The 24,062-nt window shown below is 37.2% G+C and overlaps 2 protein-coding genes across 5 annotated transcripts; both read left to right on the top strand.

Moving 5' to 3' along the window:
- Positions 1 to 1,395: 1,395 nt before the first annotated feature.
- On the top strand, positions 1,396 to 9,902 carry mgp (matrix Gla protein). Of its 4 annotated transcripts, none has more exons than XM_034127115.1 (6): positions 1,396 to 1,494; positions 4,795 to 4,866; positions 5,011 to 5,046; positions 6,275 to 6,374; positions 7,976 to 8,077; positions 9,505 to 9,902. In XM_034127115.1, exons 2-6 carry the CDS (start codon positions 4,806 to 4,808, stop codon positions 9,557 to 9,559), a joined length of 354 nt encoding a protein of 117 aa, XP_033983006.1. In that variant the 5' UTR covers positions 1,396 to 1,494; positions 4,795 to 4,805; the 3' UTR covers positions 9,560 to 9,902. The 4 variants fall into 4 exon arrangements, with proteins under 4 accessions (XP_033983006.1, XP_033983007.1, XP_033983008.1 ...); XM_034127116.1 differs by having other exon boundaries at positions 1,413 to 1,494; positions 4,798 to 4,866; XM_034127117.1 differs by lacking the exon at positions 1,396 to 1,494 and adding an exon at positions 2,529 to 2,548.
- An 11,134-nt stretch (positions 9,903 to 21,036) lies between these two features.
- Positions 21,037 to 23,696, top strand: LOC117480030 (pleckstrin homology domain-containing family F member 2-like). The gene is made up of 2 exons (XM_034127185.1): positions 21,037 to 21,325; positions 22,161 to 23,696. The coding sequence occupies exons 1-2, from the start codon at positions 21,079 to 21,081 to the stop codon at positions 22,742 to 22,744; spliced, it is 831 nt and encodes a 276-aa protein (XP_033983076.1). The 5' UTR covers positions 21,037 to 21,078; the 3' UTR covers positions 22,745 to 23,696.
- The last annotated feature ends 366 nt before the right edge of the window (positions 23,697 to 24,062 follow it).

Here is a 24,062-nt window from a genome sequence, read left to right on the forward strand (position 1 = left end):
CATGTTGAACACAAATACCTGTACTTTCTACTTCTTACATGTTGAACACAAATACCTGTACTTTCTACTTCTTACATGTTGAACACAAATACCTGTACTTTCTACTTCTTACATTGTGAACACAAATACCTGTACTTTCTACTTCTTACATTTTGAACACAAATACCTGTACTTTCTACTTCTTACATTTTGAACACAAATACCTGTACTTTCTACTTCTTACATTTTGAACACAAATACCTGTACTTTCTACTTCTTACATGTTGAACCCAAATACCTGTACTTTCTACTTCTTACATTTTGAACCCAAATACCTGTACTTTCTACTTCTTACATGTTGAACCCAAATACCTGTACTTTCTACTTCTTACATGTTGAACCCAAATACCTGTACTTTCTACTTCTTACATTTCCCAAACAGGCTGGTTCCTTTAGTTTGAATGTGTGTTTGGTGGCGTGATCATTATTATTTAGAGTCATTGCGTGCCTATTGATTTGAACACGATCCGTGTATCCATCATTTCCTGGTCTTCTCTAAAGAAGAGGGACCAATGAAAACGTTGTCATGTTGCCGTTGTTCAGCATGGAAACATTCATTAGCTAACAATGACATTATTGTTCTATTAATATAAAGGGAGGTCAGGTACTCTTTAAAACAGCTGCTAGTTATGGGTACTTTTTACTGAAGTACATTTCAAAGCCCTCTTTACTTTTACTTGAGTAAAGAAGTTTAGTCAGTACTTCTACTTTCACCAGAGTTTACACAAGTATCTGTACTTCTACTTTCACCAGAGTTTACACAAGTATCTGTACTTCTACTAGAGTAAAGGATGTGTGTACTTTTGCCATCTCTGCTCATGTATAACTTCTCAAACGTATGACATAAGCATGCGATATTTCCGGGTTCTGATCTGCTGTAAATGCTGATGTTTTAAACATATCAAGGTTGTATGAGCACAAAACGCCTTGTTGCTTTCTACCTACGTCGCTTTCGTCTCGGTTCTCCCTGACTGGTAAGAGATAAATATGTATTTTAACTTTTATGATGAACCGTCTCTTTAACTTGTGTTCACTCTGCTTTGTGAACATCTACTAACTCATGTGTTCATCTGTGTCAGAGTCACACATGTGGGCCAGAGGGTGGATTCAGTGTGGAGGGTCTTTCATATCATGGCAAACAGCAGTGAATATCTTCAGGTACCTGTTATAAAACCTCCCCTCACCCTCAACTCTGTCTCCCTGTTTACCCCTCGCTTGTTTTTCTGCCTCCCCCTTTGAAGGCGTGGGAGTCGGGGAGAGAGTGAGCTAATACTCTGATAGTATGAGAGGGCAGGAAAGAGGGCGAGGGCTAAAGGGGGAGGTGGGGAGAAATGAAGACGGGGGGGGGTAAGAGAGGTGAGTATAAAACGAGTTGCTGTGAGGAATTAGGGAATATTCCTGGGGAGAAAATACACAGAGGGAGACTTTTCCAAGACTACATAATTATCTTTAACGGTGAGTACATTCAAGCCAGTATTCTTAATGCAGGGGAAAGGTAGAGGACTCATTTTATGATTTACCTGATTCATTTCATTCATGTTTTCTTATTTATTGCTGCAACATGCAATCCTCAAACTAAATCAGGCCTAAAGTACTAATTTTAATTTGTGAAAAGTACTAAAATCAGAATCAAATTCAGATAGAGAAAAATATAACATACGTTTAAAGGAAAGTGTGCAATGAGAAATGTATAAAAAACATATTTGCATAAATGTAAGAAGTTAAAGTAACATTTGAAATAAAAAAGAAAATACTTATTTTCAATACAAAATTAAATAAAAATTATTATATGAACATAAGAAGATACAATTAAAAAAAATATATATATTTGTATAAAACTAAAGAGTTAAAGTACAAATGTGCACATTATACAACTCATAAAAACAATAAGTTTAAATATGCAGCCTCAGGGTGTTCTGCGTGCCAGCATCATGTCTGTGGCTTTTTCCATTGAGGTGGGCACATTCTGCCTGCAGGGAATCAAACCCCACCAGGACCCCTACTAAGACTCAGACAGGCATAAAAACCTCTGCAGACACTTAGGTCAGCACTACACACACACACACACACACACACACACACACACACACACACACACACACACACACACACACACACACACACACACACACACACACACACACACACACACACACACACACACACACACACACACACACACACACACACACATACACACACACACACACACACGTCTAGATGTTTTCTGCCAGTCTCTGTGAACTCTGTGTCTCTGTTTCTGTGCCCATTGTGAGTCTGCAAGCCAAGATATGCCTGTGTGTGTGTGTGTGTGTGTGTGTGTGTGTGTGTGTGTGTGTGTGTGTGTGTGTGTGTGTGTGTGTGTGTGTGTGTGTGTGTGTGTGTGTGTGTGTGTGTGTGTGTGTGTGTGTTGGCAAGTGTTTATAAGTAATGAAAGCTGCTATTGATGGCAAAAAGGAGGGCTGCTGCTGAAACAGAATCCCTTCCAAATCCCACAAACAGAAGATTGGTATGAAAGCTTTTTTTGCCGTGCAGACATGTGAATACCCGTGTGTGTGTGTGTGTGTGTGTGTGTGTGTGTGTGTGTGTGTTTGGTGTGTGTGTGTTGGTCTGCTAAACACATCTGTTATAACTGTTTGTACAGATGTCAAACACCTTACTGTCAGTTTTGCATGTGATAGAGTGCAGATGTGTAAAAAACCTGCCTCGTAAAAAATGATGAAGTTGTTTCCCTGCATAACAGCCAATCCTTCATAAATGAACAACTGCAATATGTTATTGGAGAGTTTAATTAATATTTGTAAACATCAGCTGCTCTCTCTTAAGCCCAGAAACCAGAGAAGAACACATTTTGCGATGTAGAGATTACATTTGGAGCTCCTAAAAATGTAATTTAAACTCAATTTAACTCAATTGAATCTGAATTCACAGTGCTGATTTTAAACAACCTTCTTTCTCTTTTATTCATTTTATTTCCATTTGTATTCATTTTATTGTGTGTTAATGCTTTTATTTTAATACCATTTTAATATATTTTTAAAACATTTCATTGTATTTTATTTTTTAAACTAAATGTAGAAACCTACTTTTGGGATTTTTTGCACTCGTCATCTGAAGTCACAATGTCACTTATTTTATTGTGTGTTAATGCTTATATTTCTATTTAATTTTAACATTTTAATTTGTATTATTATTGTAATTTTTATATGCATTAATATTTAATATTTAATTGTTTGTGTGTTAACGCTTGTAAGCACTAAATAACCTTCAAACCTTACCTGTGTTACATAACATCGACCAATGAAAAAGCATATAGGAGTTACATAATGAGCGTAGTTCACATTTAAAGGGGACCTATCATGCAAAATGCACTTTGGTACGCCTTTTATACATGAATATGTGTCCCCGGTGTTCCAGGGAACTCACCAAGTGTCAGAAAACACAACCCTCTCTATTTTCCTCCATACCCAAATCTCTAAAAAAGGGGCTGCAACGGATCTGATAAAAACTGATCCAGATTTGAACACCGTCCTGACGTCAGGACGGTGTTCAAATCTGGATCAGTTTTTATCAGATCCGTTGCAGCCCCTTTTTTAGAGATTTGGGTATGGAGGAAAATAGAGAGGGTTGTGTTTTCTGACACTTGGTGAGTTCCCTGGAACACCGGGGACACATATTCATGTATAAAAGACGTACAAAAGTGCATTTTGCATGATAGGTCCCCTTTAAAGTACCAAAAGTAAAAGTACTTATTATGCAGCTTGGTCCATTTCAGACACATTTTCTGACTGATAGTGGGATTAATTGAGTAATGTTGAACGTCCGCTCCATATCAAATGTGACTTGTAGCAATACTTACGTTTGAATGTGTGTTTGGTGGCGTGATCATTATTATTTAGAGTCATTGCGTGCCTATTGATTTGAACACGATCCGTGTATCCATCATTTCCTGGTCTTCTCTAAAGAAGAGGGACCAATGAAAACGTTGTCATGTTGCCGTTGTTCAGCATGGAAACATTCATTAGCTAACAATGACATTATTGTTCTATTAATATAAAGGGAGGTCAGGTACTCTTTAAATATTAACGCCACTGTCCTGACGTCAGGACGGAGGCGCTACGGCTATTGGGCCAACTCCACCAATCAGGAGGAGACAGCCACGGCCATTGCCGTTCGAAAGCGCTGGAGACGCTGTAGTACATATGCCAGGCCAGTAGATGGTGCTGTTCTCACAGAATCTGCCCTTACAAAAACAGGGATAAAAAAGTGTAAATTGAGCGAAATGAGGCATGGCTAAAATGCATGATCTGTTTGGTATTTTGAAAAAAAAAAAGTATGAATATGCCTTATATAGGTATGGTCCTACACTATATTATTAAAATATAGCATGATAGGTCCACTTTAAGCTAACATTTTCTTGGCAGTAGCCTACAAACCAAGCTCCAGCTGTTGCAGGAGTGTGTGCATTGGTGCTCTATAAAGCCCTTTTTCATATCCATGCACATCTGTTATTATACATATATATAACTCTGGTGTTTGCCATGTAAAGTCTGCATCAAATTGCCAGCATGTATTGATGTATACGTGCCGGTCGTATGCACAAAACCTCAAGCACAGATTTAGAAACGTTGCCACTTTCACACATCTGTGGTTCTTCACCGTTTACCCACATTTTCTGTTACTTTCTCTGTTATTTCTCCTTCTTTTCCTATCTAACGACGCCCCACTGAAACACCTCTTTGTTCTCGTTTCCAGCAGGTCTCAGGATGAAGAGCCTTCTCCAGTTTCTCGCAGTTTTTGCTGTGGTTTCTTTCTGCGTCTGCTATGGTACAGGCTCTTCCCCCCCCCCCCCCCCCCCCCCCAAATACCTTCATTTTTCCATCATTCATAACATAAAAAAAAAATCCCATTGATCATCATTCAGCATTCATTCATCATTATGCTTAACCTCATTCCATGTTTTTCCCGTAGACTCTCATGAGAGCACAGAATCAGAATCCGTTGAAGGTGATTAAATGTTGTCTGTCTGTTCATGGAAAAACATGCATGCAAAAAATACTTCACCGCCTGCTCTACTGTATATCTTAGTTTTTCAGGTGAGACACAACAGGTTTGTTTCAACCACTAATGAATTTTGAGAGTATTAAGCTTGCATGACATGTGTATTTCCAGAAAACACCCGAAGATTAGACGTTTATGTTTTTTATGTGACTAACTTTTGTTTTAAATTCAACACAAAGTAGCGTGCCTAATTATGCCTAATCTGTTTATATTATCATCGTTATTATTATCTATTCTGAAAGCTTGTATTACAAAACATATTTGCTCGTTCAACAAAAAGTCAATGGGATTTTTTCATTGGCTTTCAGAATATTCCAGAATCTATATATTTGGCAAACACACGTCTATGATACTATGACACAACTTTTATCAAATAATAATAGCAACTGTCAAAAGTAAAAAGCTAACGTTAGGCTATAAAGGAACTACAGCACGGTCACATGACTTCACGTCACCACCGCTAAGCTAAAGGGGGCTAATGTTGGGCTATAAAGGAACTACAGCACGGTCACATGACTTCACGCCACCACCGCTAAGCTAAAGGGGGCTAATGTTGTGCTATAAAGGAACTACAGCACGGTCACATGACTTCACGTCACCACCGCTAAGCTAAAGGTGGCTAATGTTGGGCTATAAAGGAACTACAGCACGGTCACATGACTTCACGTCACCACCGCTAAGCTAAAGGCGGCTAATGTTGGGCTATAAAGGAACTACAGCACGGTCACATGACTTCACGTCACCACCGCTAAGCTAAAGGCGGCTAATGTTGGGCTATAAAGGAACTACAGCACGGTCACATGATTTCACGTCACCACCGCTAAGCTAAAGGCGGCTAATGTTGGGCGTGATGACGTTTAGTCGTCTCATTTAAACGCTTGTTAGCAACCGCTGTTTTTTTAAACACGTAAAAGCTTAGAAAGTTTACCAGTAGGGTATTTACTGATGATTTTATGTCGTAGAACAAAACCTGAAAATCTCCTCAGCTTGTGTTAACCACAGACCTTATTTCGGGCAGCATACTGATATGAACCTGAAAATAAGCAGAATATGGCCCCTTTAATACTTAATATCCACCTGTCGTGTCTTTCCTCACTAACATCAGTTGCACGGCGGGCATGCCTTACCTGATTAAAACAAGGATGCTTTGTCGAGTAAACATTTGTGGTTCCAGATGTGTTTGTGCCTCCGAACCAAGCCAACTCGTTCATCACGCCGCAGCAGGGGAACGCATACAACCCACCGAGAGGGAGCACCTATTACAACTTTGTGAGGTATAAGACACAACCACAGCACACCAGCCTTCAGATTTAACTCGTGTGAAACCACACACCCGCAGAGACAGGCACACATTATGGTCGGCCATTAAGGGAAAACCTAATTAGACTATTAAACTTCTACATGTGTGAGAATGCACAACTTGGAGAAGAAAGGCACCAAGAATGAAGCTGTTTCAGATTACAACCCTCCTCCTTCTTCTCACCATCCTTCCCTTTAACTGTCTCTTTTCTATTTCTAAGTAGTATATTATATTACAATTAAGGTATAGAACGGAAAGCAGTCCAACAAAAAGAAGCGAGCTTGAAGAATACTTTTGTATTACTTTAAAGGTCACCTATTATGCTATATTTGAACAATATATTATAGGGCCATATCTATACAAAACATGTCTCTGACGTGTTTAGCTCAAAATACAAAACAGATCACCCATCGTAGCCATGCCTCATACCCCTCTATTTCAGCCATGTTACGAAAGTGCTGATTCTGGGTCCGTAGCTTTAAATGTTACTGAGCTGCTGCTGGCCACGCCCCTTTGTAGTGTCCGCATGCAAGCAGTGAGCGCTGAGAAGAGAAGGCTATTATGTTCAAGGATTATTTCTTTAACAGTATGGAGCTCAAACGCTTTTTCTCTCGGACAGTAGCTTTTATATCCGATTTCTTTACGCATATTCTCTCCAGTACAGGTTAGCTCTGAGTGTTAGCATGCTTGCTAATGTAAACACAGACCATATTACGTCCAAAACACGTTGCACATTGTTTCTGATACAGCACATAGCTTGACGTGTTCTTTATTCAGTGTTTACCGCTAGAACAGTGCCATTGTAAGTATTATATATAACCACTTTACTCTAACGGCCCGTCCACACAGCGGCTTTGGAAAAAGCTTGCCGGCGGGCGTGTCTGAAGCTCGACCAACAACCAATCACATTAATCTCCCGCCCCTGACACACAAGCAGCGGTTTGATTGGCTAGAGCTTGTACTGGCATATGATTTGATTGGCTGACGCTTCCACCGAAAGCTTCAGAAGCTTCAAAAGTTGAACATTGCTCAACTTTTGCAGCCTGAAACGCCAGGAAAGCTCCGCTCTGCTTCCCACAATGCAGTTCGGCGAAAAGTGACGTCACCCCATTCAAAGTGAATGGGCAGAAGCGTTGGAAGAAGCTTCCAAAGCCGCTGTGTGGACGGGCCGTTAGTCCCTCTCGCAGACATCCTGCTGAATACACAGACACACAGCTGAGGGAGGGGATTCAGCTAGACGACTGTATATATGGAGGATAGGTTGGGACGTGGGCGGATAGTTGCCAGGTGTTCAATGTAAAGCCAGCCCACATTTTAGTAAGGACGTCAAGACCGCAGCAAATCTGGATCAGCTCCGTTGAACCCCCATTTTTAGAGGGTAGGGAGGAGAAGAGAGAGGGTTTTGTTTTCTGTCACTTTGTGAGTCCCCTGACACACCGGGGACACATATTTATGTATGAAAGACATAAAAAAGTGCATTTTGCATATTACGTGACCTTTGACTTGTAACTGAGTACTTGTACCCTGTATTATGGCTCCTCTCACTGATCTCTGAGTGTTTTCTCCCCCTCTCAGGAAGGTAAAGTCTCCGGCCGAGAGGCGTGCAGAGACCTGCGAGGATTATTCTCCGTGTCGTTACTACGCCTACACACACGGCTCCCAGCAGGCCTACCAGAGGTTCACTTCTTATTTTAATTACTTAACTGCATATCATTGTATTGTTATCTTTGATTTTCAGAAATGGCAAAAGTAAACACATCCTTTAGAAGTACAGATACTCGTGTTTAAAAATACTCTGGTTAAAGTAGAAGTACTGACTAAACTTCTTTACTCAAGTAAAAGTAAAGAGGGCTTTGAAATGTACTTCAGTAAAAAGTACCCATAACTACCAGCTGTTTTAAAGAGTACCTGACCTCCCTTTATATTAATAGAACAATAATGTCATTGTTAGCTAATGAATGTTTCCATGCTGAACAACGGCAACATGACAACGTTTTCATTGGTCCCTCTTCTTTAGAGAAGACCAGGAAATGATGGATACACGGATCGTGTTCAAATCAATAGGCACGCAATGACTCTAAATAATAATGATCACGCCACCAAACACACATTCAAACTAAAGGAACCAGCCTGTTTGGAAAATGAGAGAAGTAGAAAGTACAGGTATTTGTGTTCAACATGTAAGAAGTAGAAAGTACAGGTATTTGTGTTCAACATGTAAGAAGTAGAAAGTACAGGTATTTGAGTTCAACATGTAAGAAGTAGAAAGTACAGGTATTTGAGTTCAACATGTAAGAAGTAGAAAGTACAGGTATTTGTGTTCAACATGTAAGAAGTAGAAAGTACAGGTATTTGAGTTCAACATGTAAGAAGTAGAAAGTACAGGTATTTGGGTTCAAAATGTAAGAAGTAGAAAGTACAGGTATTTGAGTTCAACATGTAAGAAGTAGAAAGTACAGGTATTTGGGTTCAACATGTAAGAAGTAGAAAGTACAGGTATTTGAGTTCAACATGTAAGAAGTAGAAAGTACAGGTATTTGGGTTCAACATGTAAGAAGTGAAAGTAAAAAGTGGTCAGAAAAATAAGTAGTGGAGTAAAGTACTGATACCAGAAAAATGTACTTAAGTACAGTAACAAAGTAGTTGTACTCCACTACTTCCCATCTCTGTTTATTTTATCTTTAATTGTATTAATCTGTGTGATTTTTTTTACATTTTAATCATTTAACCTTTATTAGAATTATGGCTTTTTTATTACTATTGTCTTTTTTTTCTTTTTCTGTTGTACCTATATGTTCACTTTGTTTTATGGGGTTTTATATTGTTGCATCGACTCAGTTGTCTTGTGTCTTATCTGTCAGAGAGAAACCATTATTTATTTTATTTTATTTGTATTATCATACCTTTTACCTCCTTGTGTCTATCAACCTGATCAAATGTTATATTTTGCTGCATGTACAGGTCTGTAAAGTTCTTAACAAATAATCTGAGGGGAATTTCTTGTTTATTTTTAACTTGTGATGTGTCATTTTGTAAAGCACTTTGAGCTGCATGTGTTGTATGAAAAGTGCTATATAAATAAAGCTTTATTATTATTATTTTAGGTACTTTGCAGCCCGAAACGTGCCTCAGTCACCAGCCGGGGCGCGGAGACACTGAACAGAAATCCTGCAGAATCACCATCAAACAGTCTGAGGATGAACGGCGTGCCTTCGATCCCCGAATCACAACTTTTATGTAATTGATGTGGTTGTTTTTGTGGCCTCTTCTAAATATCCCATCATTACACACGTGTAGAAATCCTTTGTGTAATCTCAGGATAGTTTGTATCCACTATTATCACACCTTCACAGCATTTAAGAGCTTTATGTGAAGCGCACGGAGGAAGTGTGTCGCTCGCTATGCACTAACTGTTTCTCACATTATCCTTATTTATCCAGCACTGCTGTCAGTGAGTATCTCCATTGCTTTGAAATAAACAAATAAAATCTAATTTACTTAATCTTGTTAAAGTGATTTCTTTGCCACATGAGAGAGTGAACACATTTGCTCCAATTACTGTGACATTTCAGATGAAATTAGCTATTTTCAAAACTTGATGTGTGTTAAAGGGTGGACCTAGAATAGTGTTGATAAAAGTCAAAGGTCACCTATTATGCAAAAATCCACTTTGTCATGTCTCTTCTACATCAACATGTGTCCCCTCTTCTTCATGTCTCTTCTACATCAACATGTGTCCCCTCTTCTTCATGTCTCTTCTACATCAACATGTGTCCCCTCTTCTTCATGTCTCTTCTACATCAACATGTGTCCCCTCTTCTTCATGTCTCTTCTACATCAACATGTGTCCCCTCTTCTTCATGTCTCTTCTACATCAACATGTGTCCCCTCTTCTTCATGTCTCTTCTACATCAACATGTGTCCCCTCTTCTCCATGTCTCTTCTACATCAACATGTGTCCCCTCTTCTTCATGTCTCTTCTACATCAGCATGTGTCCCCTCTTCTTCATGTCTCTTCTACATCAACATGTGTCCCCTCTTCTTCATGTCTCTTCTACATCAACATGTGTCCCCTCTTCTTCATGTCTCTTCTACATCAACATGTGTCCCCTCTTCTTCATGTCTCTTCTACATCAGCATGTGTCCCCTCTTCTTCATGTCTCTTCTACATCAACATGTGTCCCCTCTTCTTCATGTCTCTTCTACATCAACATGTGTCCCCTCTTCTTCATGTCTCTTCTACATCAACATGTGTCCCCTCTTCTTCATGTCTCTTCTACATCAACATGTGTCCCCTCTTCTTCATGTCTCTTCTACATCAACATGTGTCCCCTCTTCTTCATGTCTCTTCTACATCAACATGTGTCCCCTCTTCTTCATGTCTCTTCTTCATCAACATGTGTCCCCTCTGTGTAAAGAGACTCTGAAAGTTTCAGGAACAAAGATTCTCTCTCTTTTTGTCCTGATCCATTTATATAAAAACCTGTCTGAAAATGAGCTGATCAGATTGATAATCATGACATTATTAGATATACTTGTTCTTGCATGATGTACTATAACATTTGTATTTCTCTTAATATTTTTTTAAATGTAATATTGTTTTAAAAATAGCTGTTAAAATAGATCTATTTGTTCTTTTTTTCATAACCTAAATCGTCCTTATGTATGCACCATATACACCAATGAAAGCTCATTTTTTGTGTTAACCTACATGGCAATAAACCTCATATTTATTGTATTTATCTAGTTTACTTCTAGACTTGTTAAGATAAAAATATATACTTTTTTTTTAAATTTGTATTGTAAAATTAGGCCATTTAAGAAGTTCTGTGAGCAAACGGTGAAACTAAAAAACTCATAGACATTAGACTGCATTGAGCATTAACAATAGCATCCATTTTCCTATTAACTACTAACATGCAACATGATGAGATGTTATTAAAAAAGGGCAAAGATTACAAAGACACAGCTCTAGTTCTGTTTTAATTAACATGTTCTGCTTCCACTGTGTAAACCTTTCTGACACTTTATTGGCAAACCACCCTCTTGTTGTTGGTAAAAAATATCTTCCCTCATTTCAAATTACCCTTTCCACAAATGTTCAAACACGCCGTTTTTAAATGCCGCTTTATTTCTGTAGGAAAATCGGGGAATAGCCTGGAGTTTAAAATCATGTTACATAATGTGGGAAGGTGGTTTTCCCCCTCTTTAGTTCACATGCTTTCCTCTGCACTTTGTGACCTGAATGTGAAACTCTGACCTCTGCAGGATCACAGCTGCACTGCATTCCTCTCATTTCATTCAAGGTTTGTATCGCATGCTGCAAGAAGTCTGGTGATTTTACATCATTCTGCGTCACTTTTTAGTGTTTTATGCATTTATTATTGTTTTTTTTACTTGTTTTTGTATCAACTTCATATCATAAAACTTCCATTTTGAGATGAAGCAGATGCAAGCAATGATTCAATGACAGTCTGATTCATTAGCAGCCAAAAGATATGTTACAATTTGTAATTGATGTTACTATTTTTAATAGAAAGACAAATCCAGTGGCTATAGTATTAGTTACCTACGGAAGCCCTGAAAGGCCAAAAAGAAAGACAAAGTTTATTTCTGCGTGCATTTGTGCAGAAAATATAATTTAAATGTTTGTTTGCGTACATATTTTGAGTATGGAGGTGTGTATCTGATCATTTGGTGGGTGGGTGATATATGATTCCCCAACCAATCCCGGACCGGTCAAATTTGACCGCGAACACCAAAGTAAGGGGGGGGGGGGGGGGGGGAAACGAAGACAATAGGAGGGTTAAAAAGATTTTTGACATTACACAACAACAATTATGTTTTTTTCATAATGACATTTTCCTGATATTTTGACATGCTATATGATACATTTTTCCAATACATTTAAACATACTATACCATAATTTGATATGACATTTTTCAATATAATACACTACACACTTTACTATGGCTAACAAGCTTTTTTATTTTTAACTGGCATGTAATAACTTTTTCAATTCAATACGATTCAAAATAATAAAATGAATGAAATATATACATTAGTACTGATATATTTCCCTCATGTTTGTCTGACGCCTCCACGGGTTCCCAGCCTGCTGACAGCCCTGCTCCGGAGGGTGAGATCATGACTCAGCAATATTATTTTTTCACTGTTTCATCAATTTTACAATAATATGTCATATATTTGAGTCACTTTGAGTTAAAGATCAATACTGAACTACACCATTCCCACACTTGCAAATATCTTGAGATTTCTTGTCAGAAGTGGGAAGTAGTGGAGTACAAATACTTTGTTACTGTACTTAAGCACATTTTTCTGGTATCAGTACTTTACTCCACTACTTATTTTTCTGACGACTTTTTACTTTGACTTCTTACATGTTGAACACAAATAGCTGTACTTTCTACTTCTTACATGTTGAACCCAAATAGCTGTACTTTCTACTTCTTACATGTTGAACACAAATACCTGTACTTTCTACTTCTTACATGTTGAACACAAATACCTGTACTTTCTACTTCTTACATGTTGAACACAAATACCTGTACTTTCTACTTCTTACATGTTGAACACAAATACCTGTACTTTCTACTTCTTACACTTTGAACACAAATACCTGTACTTTCTACTTCTTACATGTTGAACACAAATACCTGTACTTTCTACTTCTTACATGTTGAACACAAATACCTGTACTTTCTACTTCTTACACTTTGAACCCAAATACCTGTACTTTCTACTTCTTACATGTTGAACACAAATACCTGTACTTTCTACTTCTTACATTTTGAACCCAAATACCTGTACTTTCTACTTCTTACACTTTGAACCCAAATACCTGTACTTTCTACTTCTTACATGTTGAACACAAATACCTGTACTTTCTACTTCTTACATGTTGAACACAAATACCTGTACTTTCTACTTCTTACATGTTGAACCCAAATACCTGTACTTTCTACTTCTTACATTTTGAACACAAATACCTGTACTTTTTACTTCTTACACTTTGAACACAAATACCTGTACTTTCTACTTCTTACACTTTGAACACAAATACCTGTACTTTCTACTTCTTACATGTTGAACACAAATACCTGTACTTTCTACTTCTTACATGTTGAACACAAATACCTGTACTTTCTACTTCTTACATTTTGAACCCAAATACCTGTACTTTCTACTTCTTACATGTTGAACCCAAATACCTGTACTTTCTACTTCTTACACTTTGAACACAAATACCTGTACTTTCTACTTCTTACATGTTGAACACAAATACCTGTACTTTCTACTTCTTACATGTTGAACACAAATACCTGTACTTTCTACTTCTTACATGTTGAACACAAATACCTGTACTTTCTACTTCTTACATGTTGAACACAAATACCTGTACTTTCTACTTCTTACATGTTGAACACAAATACCTGTACTTTCTACTTCTTACATTTTGAACCCAATACCTGTACTTTCTACTTCTTACATGTTGAACCCAAATACCTGTACTTTCTACTTCTTACACTTTGAACACAAATACCTGTACTTTCTACTTCTTACATGTTGAACACAAATACCTGTACTTTCTACTTCTTACATGTTGAACACAAATACCTGTACTTTCTACTTCTTACATGTTGAACACAAATACCTGTACTTTCTACTTCTTCCATTTTCCAAACAGGCTGGTTCCTTTAGTTTGAATGTGTGTTTGGTGGCGTGATCATTATTATTTAGAGTCATTGCGTGCCTATTGATTTGAACACGATCCGTGTATCCATCATTTCCTGGTCTTCTCTAAAGAAGAGGGACCAATGAAAACGTTGTCATGTTGCCGTTGTTCAGCATGGAAACATTCATTAGCTAACAATGACATTATTGTTCTATTAATATAAAGGGAGGTCAGGTACTCTTTAAAACAGCTGGTAGTTATGGGTACTTTTTACTGAAGTACATTTCAAAGCCCTCTTTACTTTTACTTGAGTAAAGAAGTTTAGTCAGTACTTCTACTTTTACCAGAGTATTTTTAAACACGAGTATCTGTACTTCTACTTGAGTTAAGGATGTGTGTACTTTTGCCATCTCCGTTTCTTGTGTATTTATCTACAGGTATGTTTGTGGAGAGGGAGCAGGCCTCAGCAGTTGTGAGGCAGAAGAGAGCGGCTGAGCTGTCCCTGACTCAGCTGGAGAGGTATTATGTCTGCAAATTAAACGTTTAATTCATAGTCTGTTATATGTCAATGAAAAGCATCAACATTGATTTTAAAGCCTGTCATTTAATGTCCAGTGTATTAGCAAAATAGCATGTATTAGTCCTATATGAAAAACTAGAGAAAATGTCTCAATCTTGTCTAAATTATTTGTTTTTGTATTTTATTATATGTGTTGCATTGTTGGAGGAGCTCGGGTCAGAATAATTTCATTGCCATTTCTACACTGTATCTTGTGTGCATATGACAATAACACCTTTGAATCATGATTTTTTTAATTATTAAAAACTACAAATTTGAAGAAAAGAGTCTAAATGTGAAGTCTTTTTAATTTGTATTGTACAAAGCCATGTCTTTATGCTGCTGTAACACAAACATTTACCAAATTGGGATCAATAAAGTACTTCTTATCTTATCTTATGTCATCTTGTCTTATCTTATCATAGGACTTAAGAACAGAACTGTTTAGGCCACTAGATGTCCCTGTACAAGAGAAGGACACATAAAAAGAAAGGAACGCTATTAACCCTCCTATTGTCTTCGTTTCCCCCCCCCCCTTACTTTGGTGTTCGCGTTCAAATTTGACCGGTACTGCTATCACATTAACACAAACACCATTAATCATCACCAAATTTCATTTAACACCCTTTCAAACTGTAAATATTGTATCAGACTACTGGTATGTATGAATGAAAATGAAAACATGAAAAACTGCAGTAAATATACAAAGAATAGACACTGAACATGTATTGTGTGTGACATGTGTGATCCATGTGGGGGGATGGGCACATAAGAGCGGGAAATGTTTCAAATTGTTCTGTGTGTGTGTTTGTGTGTGTTTGTGTGTGTTTGTGTGTGTTTGTGTGTGCCAGGTGTGATTCACATGGGGGGATGGGCACATAAGGGGCGAACACATCTAGATTCTAGAGTATGTGTGTGTGTGTGTGTGTGTGTGTGTGTGTGTGTGTGTGTGTGTGTGTGTGTGTGTGTGTGTGTGTGTGTGTGTGTGTGTGTGTGTGTGTGTGTGTGTGTGTGTGTGTGTCTTTTATCTGATCCGGATGGTTACTAATTCCTTTTCTTTATGGCGGTAATTTTTGACCGGGAACACCATGGGTGAAGGATATCATAAAGCGGTAACACTTTACAATAAGGTACACAAAATGTGCTTAGTTACTGCTTAGTTACTGAGGAACTACTAGATAGTTAATGGTTACTTAATGAGTAGTTCCTCAGGGACTGCGATTGAGGAACTGATGGTTAGTTACTGGTAAACAGACTGGGGGTACTGCATTAACGAATCATTCGTTAATGGTTAGTTAATGAGTAGTTCCTCAGTTAGACCCCCCAGTCTGTTTACCAGTAACTAACCATTAGTTAACTCAGGAACTCCTCATTAAGTAACCATTAACTAATGATTTATTAATACAGTACCCCCAGTCTGTTTACCAGTAACTAACTAACCATCCATCGAAGTCACTGAGGAACTACTCATTAAGTAACCATTAACTATCTAGTAGTTCCTCAGTAACTAAGCAGTAACTAAGCACATTTTGTGTACCTTATTGTAAAGTGTTACCCATAAAGCCATAATGCAATCGAATGTAAAACAAAAAAGTTATGATTGATGAAAGTAGTAAATCGGTCAAATTTGACCCGAAGACAACAGGAGGGTTATAGAAGACATTATTGGACAATAGGAGTGTCCCTTTCTGTTTTAACAAAAGCCAAATGTGCTCTCCTTGTAGTTTTTACAATACTAGCTGGTTGTGAATGCCACATTATGTTTGTTATCCTCCAGAATATTTATGAATCTCACAACTGGAGAAAGAAAAACCGTCTTAAATGCGCATCTAAAGATCTTTGGATTCTAGATAAAGTCGATAAAACATGTGAATCAGGGCCACATATGTGTTTGATGCACATACTGTCAGTCCTTTACAAGATAGTTTCAAACAATAAAAACATTTCTTGAAAGCTTATTTTTCTTTCTCAGACATCCTTTGAATTATAATACAGGTAATCTCAGTAGAGTGGAGATCCCCGCTAGGTGCGTCTAGACAAACACCGCAGTGATGTTTGTCTATGAATACAAACCACTTTTGTTTTACCTCGACATGCAAACAGGAACAATGGATGGAAACAAAGCACAGTTCCTTGGCAGAGAAGTAGGTGTTGATCACTATCAGCCTGTTAGGAGAAGGAAGAAGTCTGCGGTAAAAACATTGTAAGGTCTGAGATTTTGTTTTAGGATATCAAATACGTCAGTAAATACCCCACTGGTGAATGTCTGAAGCTTCTATGTGTAAAAACAGTGTTTGCTGTCATTTAAGTGACTAAAAGACGTGAAGTGAAACACAAACGAACGCATGATCTCCCTATGTTTAATGCACAATATCTAGAAGTCTAGAATAAAAGGAAAAGCAGTAGCTATTTTAATAAAGTCAGGAATTATTTTCAATGTCCGGGATTAGTAAATTAGAATACATGTAATGCTGTGGTTAGGGTGCTATAAACAGAGGTGGGAGAAGTACTTCTTGTACTTGAGTAAAAGTAGAAATACTCAGATCTTGTACTTGAGTAAAAGTAGAAGTACTCAGATTTGTACTTGAGTAAAAGTAGAAGTACTCAGATTTGTACTTGAGTAAAAGTAGAAGTACTCAGATTTGTACTTGAGTAAAAGTAGAAGTACTCAGATCTTGTACTTGAGTAAAAGTAGAAGTACTCAGATTTGTACTTGAGTAAAAGTAGAAGTACTCAGATTTGTACTTGAGTAAAAGTAGAAATACTCAGATTTGTACTTGAGTAAAAGTAGAAATACTCAGATCTTGTACTTGAGTAAAAGTAGAAGTACTCAGATGTTGTACTTGAGTAAAAGTAGAAGTACTCAGATTTGTACTTGAGTAAAAGTAGAAGTACTCAGATGTTGTACTTGAGTAAAAGTAGAAATACTCAGATCTTGGACTTGAGTAAAAGTAGAAGTACTCAGATTTGTACTTGAGTAAAAGTAGAAATACTCAGATCTTGGACTTGAGTAAAAGTAGAAGTACTCAGATTTGTACTTGAGTTAATGTAGAAGTACTCAGATCTTGTACTTGAGTAAAAGTAGAAGTAGTCGGATCTTGTACTTGAGTAAAAGTAGAAGTACTCAGATCATGTACTAGATTAAAAGTATAAGTACTCAGATCTTGTACTTGAGTAAAAGTAGAAGCACCAGAGTGTAGGAATACTCTGTTACAGTAAAAGTCCTGCATTCAAAATGTTCCTCAAGTAAAAGTAGAAAAGTATTATCATCAAAATATAGTGAAAGTAGCGACAGTAAAAGTAGTCATTGTGCAGATTGGTCCATTTCAGAATAATATATATGATATGTTTTATAATGATTGATCATGAAAGTGTTCTCAAAGCTGGTAAAGGTGCAGCTAGTTTGAATGACTTTGTATACTGCAGGGTAGCTTGTGGATTTACTCCAGGTGGAACTAAAGTCTGATTTAACACTTGATTATATTTCACATCATTCATCCACATCTGTGAAGTAACTAAAGGTATTAAATACATGTAGTGGAGTAAAAGTACAATATTTACCTCTGAACTGCATTACATGGAAATACTCAAGTAAAGTACATTCTTAAGTACAGTACTTGAGTAAATTGACTTAGTTTTTTCCCACCTCTGGTTATAAAGTATGTTTAAAATGTCCCCATGTTTTAGATTCTTTAACCATTCTTCTTTTCATGCCCTCTGACTGAGAATGTAATCCTTTCCAAGGTGAGGAAATGTTTTACTAAAGCGTTGCGGGAAAGCATCTTATCATTCCAGCAAAACTGCGTTTCTGGCCAAGATTGATGTTGCAAACCATGCAAGCTTATTTATCTGGCATCACACAGCGATTGATTTCATCACAGTTGAAATACCACTTGGATTGAAAGTAACACTACTTTTTTCTAGTAGTATTCTCACTCTCGCTCCACATACAGTATAAACCAGATACTAAAGATTTCCTTTGAACATTACATGCATCATGCTGACCAACAACAAACATCTGCAGCACATTTTGTGGAAACTTGGGGAAGATTTTCTTGCCTGATTGAAACTGTGTCTTATGAAATGTGTATGTGTGTTGTTGCTGGAAGACGCTGTGAAATCCTGGCTTTGATCTGTTGGCAGCGTAATGTAGTCAGACAAGTCTACCAGAGGCTCATATATTCCCGTAACTCCTTTTCTGTTTGTGTTTTCTTTATACTTGTGCAAAAGGATGAGACAGAGATAACAGAGAAAGGGGGTGAGCTTTGTAACATGTTATATTATGATTAATTACATAAAGCCAATCAAAGCTAATTCCTATCGAATAAGTAATGTTTTCAAATAAAAAGACAAGCTTCATTTTGTCCAAATGAAGTGTTTTGTAATGCAATTGAAGTACGGGTGAATTAGCAGATCAAATGTATTTCGTCACAGGTATTTCCCAAACATATTTCCCCAACATTTGGAGATCCCCAAACATCAACCAAGCCTTCTTTGAATATCTTATCGTGCATCGCAGATTTGCATAGTTGTGGCAGAGATGACGTGAGAAAAAGTTCACCGAAAAGTGTTTTTATTTTTTACTCCAGCTGCTGATTGATTTACTAAACCAGTCTTCCAAACACAGACACTTATGTATTCATTATTACTTTGTAAAGAATCCTATCTTAAAACTCCCTAATGGCTAAATAAGAGAAGATAGCCTATAAGTTTGGACATTTTCTTCCACTTTGATTTTCGCTTTTACTGTTAGTTTTACAGGGCCCTGTTTAGGTCAAAATGTCCCCTACACAGTACTTTGCTTTATTACAGAACACACAATCACAACATCTTTGTGAGCTAACATGCTAGTCTCTAATAACAACAATTATATCGGCCAAACATCAGAATACTAGCTTTGTTGTTGTGAGCATGTTAGCATTGCAACGTTAGCATTTAGCTCAATGCACTGCCTCTGGCCTCACACAGCTCCTACACTCTTGTACTGCGTCTTAAAAAGGACCCTTCGCTGAGTACACTGCAGGTCATACATTGTTAACACTTGCTCAGTGTGTGAATTTCGACTGTGTGTAGAGTGTTCTCAAATTGCACACAGCAGCTGTTGCCTCATCAGAAGTAATGACTGACTAGCAACGTTAGCGATAGCTGTAGCAAATCACTACAGATTGCTTCACTGACACAATAAATGTACAGTAGATTATTTTCAACACCGATATATTGGTATTATAGTGGAAAAAAACACATGAGCTTCTTTTATTTCTATAGTGCTTTGGTCGCACAACCTCCATTACTTAAGTATTTAGCCATTGTTTGCATTGGGATGTACTTCAGCTTTTAAAATAGCTTACAGAAATACGTAAATGCAAATTCATTCATTTTAATTGGAAGAAGAATTACAATGTATTCCTCATTGTTCATTTCCAAACCTATTATCTCAATGCTTTGGAGATCCTCTTTTATTTTGCCATGCCTTTGTTTACCGAAAATATATAATTCATTACAAAGTGTCTCTCATGCGATGATGTGCGTAGTTTTGGCTCAGATTGCATGTACTGTAAGTGACTAACAAGTACAGTAAGTGAGTTACCATTCAAGTTTGTTTGTTATTCACTCTAGCTGCTGATTGATCGACTGAACCAGTCTTTCAAGTCCAAATTGCTCCTGTGGGGATTGTCCACAGTATTGAGTATGTAAGTCGCTTTGGATAAAAGCGTCTAACAAGTAACATGTAATGTAATGTAATAGAGTACAGCACACATTTGAAACAAAAGGTAAACACAGAAATCAACAAGAAATCACAGACAAATCAAAACAGTAACTTCCATTAAATAAATGTTTGTAAACTAACTTTATAAAAGTAAGAAATGCAATATTTTTCTGTGAAATGCACTACAGTATCAGTATAAAGTACAGAAACAAATTAATTATTACAAAAGAACCAAGTACTATCACATGTAATTGAGTGTTATGTATTTGCAGATTAATAATAATAATAATCTTTATTTGTATCGCACCTTTCACACAATAAGTGCAGTTCAAAGTGCTTCACATAGACATTTCACCTAAAATGTATATCACGCAGAATACAGTTACCACTAAAAGACATAAAAACTAACTAAAAATAGCATAGAGTAGACATATAAAAAATACATTTAGATTAAAGGTACAACGATGAAATTGTGCATTAAAAGGAGGATAGTGCAAATTCAACACACAATCAGGTGACATGTTAAAATGCATCGCTTTAAATCTTTAAAGGAGGTTAATCTTTCTGCCTCACACTCCGCCCTCTTTTTTAGTTTTTTTCTTGCGTGATGTCTTTGTCCTCAATCAAACTTTGGAAACTCCCATTGCGACACAAGCCTGTATAAAAGTGACAGATGGCTCTTCTGTGATTTCAGTGCTACACATATGATTTCCCCATGATGGATCTGGTAACGTTTGAGAAGGAGAACCGCAAGCGTATCCAAGCCGTTGAGACTTCATTCGGCCCGGCAGGGAGGCATCTATCCCAGCCAGGGAGAGTTCTGGTGGGTCAGGGTCGTCTCATAAAACAGGGACGGAGGAAACCTGAGCCTAAAGATTTCTTTCTGTTCAACGACATGCTGGTGTACGGCAGCATCATCCTGAACGGACGCTGGCACAAAAAACAGAAAGTCATCCCTCTAGGTAAGCAGAAGATTCAATTCAAAGGTTTTATTTATTATCATATGCACAAAGCTGTAGAAATTGCAATGAAATTATTTTGACCTGAGCTCCTCCAACAATGCAACATATATAATAAAATACAAAGTAGTGCAAAAAGTCTATATCTGCATAACGATGATCTGATGGTATCTATACCTCTGTAGAAGCTTTAGTGATCAAGTATTAGTTTTAGTTTGGCTTTCTTGTGACGTTGTATTCACGTGCTTAAGATATCTGCAACAGCAATTCAATGGAGGTGCGTGGAATTTAAAGTATGCTGCACAAAACAATGACAACATATCAGCATGCTACAGTACCTTAACTACTCAACTGAGCAAAGTGCAGTTCGCCAATTCTGGAAATACCAATTACATTTGAGTTTGGTCAATGTAGTTCTACATTTTTCCAAAAAAAATACTGGAACAGCACCATGTCTTCATTTACGATCAGGTTAAACAAGTGTGGTTAAAACAACCCTTTCTTTTAAAACACATGATGGAAATACCAATTACATTTGAGTTTGGTAAATGTACTTTTTTAATGTTTGAAAACACCTCATGTGACATTCTGTTTAAATGTGTTGTATTGATGCACCTGAAGAAGATTCAAAAGATGTTATCCCAAAGCCTTTAAAATTAAATTATCAGTACAGCTGAATACTGCATGGGTAAGGTCAGAAAATATATTTATTTGACAGCAATCAACTCAACTAAAAAGACAAATATCCACCTCAAGTCTTTCTGGACAAGCGTGTTGACCACACCATAGTATCCATGTGTTTTTTGCACTGTTAACAATATCTTCCCTGTCATTTCAGAGGACATCATGCTAGAGGACATGGAAGACAAGGAGGGATTGAGTAACAAATGGCTGGTCCGTACACCATGCAAGTCGTTTTTTGTGTCCGCCGATTCGCTCGAAGAGAAGCAGGCCTGGATGAAGCAGATTGGAAACAGTCGGTTAAACCTTCTGCAGCGGCGTGGCAGCCAACCTGGATCCACGTTTGCTGTATACTGGATCCCAGACAGGGCCGCCTACAAATGCATGCGCTGCTTCAACAATTTCAGTCACATCAAACGCCGACACCACTGCCGAAAATGTGGCTTTTTGGTCTGCGATGCATGCTCCAAGCAGCGAGCAGTGATAGATCACATTCACCCCACAAAGAGGTTGAGGGTCTGCAGTCTCTGCCACAAGAAGAAGGAGGAGATGTCTCGACTGAGAGGAGACATCACTAGAAAGAGAAATACAGAGGAGGATGATGAGGGAGCATGCAGTGATGAAGAGGAAGGAGGAAAGACAATGCAGAATCAGCGTTACAGCAGCTGGCTAGACTACCAGAATGGAAACTGGGGAGGTAGTGACACCTATGTTGCACCACGACCGATGCATCTGCGTTGAATGCCATGGAAAACGGATTTGAAGTCAATTGAGAACATTGTTACAAAGAGAATTGAACTATTGTATGCACACTGGAAAAAATGCTGCTCCAAAAACAAGTTAAACAATAATGAAAACAAGCTGTTTTCACTTGAAATAAGTACACACATCTGCCAATAGAACAAGTGACCATTTGCTTGGTAAGATTTCTTGAAATAAGACGAGATATTTAGATAAATCAGATTTTGTAATTAGCTGGGAGAACTCATTTTCAATTATATTTGACCAGAATCAGGACATTTTGTGTTAGAATATAAGCCGCAAATGCTAAAAAGTTTTCTGTTTTCTGATGTTAGTTGGTGATTTTCAAATAGATATACGTTTCATCTGAGATACAACTCAAAATAAGATTTTTTTGACTTAACAAGATGATGCATTGTCTAAAAACAAGACCCGATATCTCACTGCAGTGTTACTTCTGAAGTTATTATGTCTTATATCAGGAGTAAAGACATATTCTGGTAATTTACATGAATTGCTGGTAATATTTAATTTAATTAATTATGTGACCGTCTATGTTTCATGTTTACTGTAGATATTTAATTGCTCTTTTTACTGCACTGTTAGTGTACAGTTGTACTATTATGCTGCTGTGTTTATTGTATTTTGTAACTCTGGCACAACAATTTCCTTCGGGATGAATAAAGTCTTATCTATCTATATTCTGACTAGATATTAGACAAATATACAGTACTTGGCAAGATTTCAAGTTTTTGTTGTGCATATCTTTTTATTGCATTCATTAGTGTGATTCATGCAAAACTTACTGTATAGTCTCTCTGAGTGTCATTATAAATGTACTGTATACAAGAGAATGTGAAATATGTGTTGATTTACTGTTTACTTATGAAAAATGTTTTGCACACCTGCTGAAATGATCCAAAAAACAATAAAGCACTTACAATATACTGTACGTCAAGGATGTCTGTTATCTTTTTATTATTAAGAGTCATGTTGGATGCATCAATATACTTTTTGTTGTCATGGTTCTGAAACACCTTATTTTTAACTTCCTCAGTTTAAATCAAATTGATATATAGGCTCACTCTTGGGATTATTTTCATAAAGCTCCAATGTCGAATCAAATAGCCTACATATAGAGTTATGAAACCTATAATCACAACAATACATAAGGAAAATACATTGAAGTGAAATAATGTAAGACTTAATTACACTTAACTCATTATCATAAACTGTTATTTCATCCTTCTTATTTATATAAAAACAGAAGTATGGTAGGAGTAGGCCTAATTATGTTAGTTCTCAAAAGTCCGTTTTT

This window comes from Trematomus bernacchii, unplaced genomic scaffold, assembly GCF_902827165.1.
Source record: "Trematomus bernacchii unplaced genomic scaffold, fTreBer1.1, whole genome shotgun sequence".
Classification (NCBI taxonomy): Eukaryota; Metazoa; Chordata; class Actinopteri; order Perciformes; family Nototheniidae; genus Trematomus; species Trematomus bernacchii.